Below are 2208 nucleotides of genomic sequence, written 5' to 3' on the forward strand. Positions count from 1 at the left end.
GCCTGTTACCCAGTTCATCCCTTCTAGACGACCATTAGATCTCTCCGTCATACTAATACTTTTACTCACATTCCAGCTTATTCTTGTAAGACCGCTTTGAAAGGTGGTAGCAATAATGGCAAGTGAGCACCAATGGTGGCAAGGCTTATAACAGAAGAATACTGCGACGTTTACTAATTTCGTTGCTAACAATCTCGTGCAAAGAGTGTCCGGCGCAATATCCTTGGACACGTAGAGTTCGGTTTAGATTAAAAAAAAAAAAATAGGTTTAGTTAACCCATTGGTCGTTAACCCATTCATCACCTATTTAATCACGTTTCGTTTAAGGTTAATTACTATAGGAAGTTTTACCTTTATTATTTGATAAATAAACTATTAAAAACACTCTTTCTTCTTTAAATTAAAAGTTGAATACCGGAATTCAAGTAACTGCGTTATAAAGGGATTAAGTATGACTGTATGTTCTTCACCACCATACTTTTCCACAATATGTTCCTTCGTCTGAAAAAAAATAAAATATATTATTGCACGTTAAAATAAAGTTATACAGTGGTACAAATTTTTAAGATAAAAAGAGTAAAGTCATGTAGCACTAGTAGAGGCACTGTTTATGAGAGAAAATCCCAATGGCTAATATGTTCGTTATTATATTTTTTGGATCTCATAAGGTTAGTAGGAGGTTTTTCAAAACAATCTCCAAAAGCCGCTACGTTGTGAATGATTAAACTAAATTGACCTCCGATTCTTACACTTGATTTGAACTGTTCCTTCTTTTTCTCGTATTCTTTTTGTAATAGCTCCAGAGTAGGCTCAGCCAATAAATGAACATCGACCCCCTTACCATGAGCCTCCCATGCGAGATATTTTCGCATCAGGATCTAATTTAATAAACAGTTTCTGGCAATGTATATAGGAATAGAAGTTTCGGAGGTTTCTACTAACCATTCTTTAATTTTTCGGCTTTTAATTGCCGTTTAGCTTCTTCCACCTTCTCATATTCTTCTATAATTTCGCGATGATTGGCGGGATCGTAACTACTCCAACGATCTCTTTTCTCATCATAATTTACGGCTTCATCTTGCACAATATGTTCATCGTGAACGACTAAAGAATTCGCATAGTCTCTCCAAGCAATCCTTACGTTTATGATATTTGCCACTGCATTGCTCTTATAGGTGACAATAAAAAGTAATCAAACGAAGGTAAAGGCTTTGTCTTGTACTCTATAAAGACATTTCCGTTTCTTGGCAAATATTACTTACCGTATTATAGCGTAAAAGGAAAGTATTGTATATTATACAACCATACTATCTAATCATTGACATTGTTAGTACAATATCGATAAGAAATCAATAGCACTTGCTATCACAAAACAGCAAAGCAAAAGAGTTATACCGATTTTATATTAAAAATAGGAGAAAAACACAGTTATGCCGCCATGTTGGGTTGATAGCGTAGCAATATTTTGCTGTTGCGATTGTTGTTGCTGCTGCTGCTATCAAGTCGGTATTCGCGGGTTCGGTTCTCAGGGCGATGTGATCATACTTGGTCGTGGCCATGGCGAGTGGTCAGTGGGTAAAGGGATAACACATACATACACACTTACTAGTCTGCCGTTGTTTCCCACTATCTCTTTCTGTTTTCTCCGTCACAGAGTTGTTAGCTTAGATTGTCTACGTTTTATATTAAAAACTTCGCCTTGAACTAAGTATAACATCATGTTTCATGGCGATTGCAAAGGATTGACTGCCTACTTATTTATCTCGTTATATAATTTTCTTATAATCTTTCTATACATATATGCATATAATGCAATAAGCCGATGTTACGGCTACGGTACGCTAAGCGCTTTTCACTCACTATTATTACGCAAACTCTCTCTCACTCTCTCGCTCTCTCTTTCTCTCTCCCCCTCTCTCCCTCTCTCTCTCTGCCCTCTATCTAAACAGGTTTGTTTGTGTTTTGTTTGATTCTATTTTAGTTTTTAGCGTTATAGGCATTATCTAGTATATTAAGACATTGTTCTTAATTAGCGTTTATTTTAACTTAATAGTAGATGGCTATAAATTAACACTTTACAGTTGAAATAACTGCTCGTATATCGTTTAGAAAGAGTGACGTATATGGATATTAGAAAGTCACGTTCGCGATGAATACAATATTATATTAGTTTGGGGAAAAAGAAATCCATTATTTTTATATGAACTT

At 35.5% G+C, this 2208-nt stretch overlaps 1 protein-coding gene across 2 annotated transcripts; it reads right to left on the bottom strand.

Annotated features, from left to right (window-relative positions):
- Nucleotides 1-247: 247 nt before the first annotated feature.
- Nucleotides 248-1525, bottom strand: LOC119643152 (pre-mRNA-splicing factor Slu7-like). Of its 2 annotated transcripts, XM_038042500.1 has the most exons (4): nucleotides 1263-1525; nucleotides 943-1168; nucleotides 750-878; nucleotides 248-501 (listed from the first exon to the last, which is right to left on the bottom strand). In XM_038042500.1, the coding sequence occupies exons 2-4, from the start codon at nucleotides 943-945 to the stop codon at nucleotides 376-378; spliced, it is 258 nt and encodes an 85-aa protein (XP_037898428.1). In that variant the 5' UTR covers nucleotides 946-1168; nucleotides 1263-1525; the 3' UTR covers nucleotides 248-375. The 2 variants fall into 2 exon arrangements, 1 of the variants encoding a protein (XP_037898428.1); XR_005248227.1 differs by lacking the exon at nucleotides 750-878 and having other exon boundaries at nucleotides 1263-1514.
- Between the last annotated feature and the right edge of the window lie 683 nt (nucleotides 1526-2208).

This window comes from Glossina fuscipes, unplaced genomic scaffold, assembly GCF_014805625.2.
Source record: "Glossina fuscipes isolate IAEA_lab_2018 unplaced genomic scaffold, Yale_Gfus_2 57434, whole genome shotgun sequence".
Lineage (NCBI taxonomy): Eukaryota > Metazoa > Arthropoda > Insecta > Diptera > Glossinidae > Glossina > Glossina fuscipes.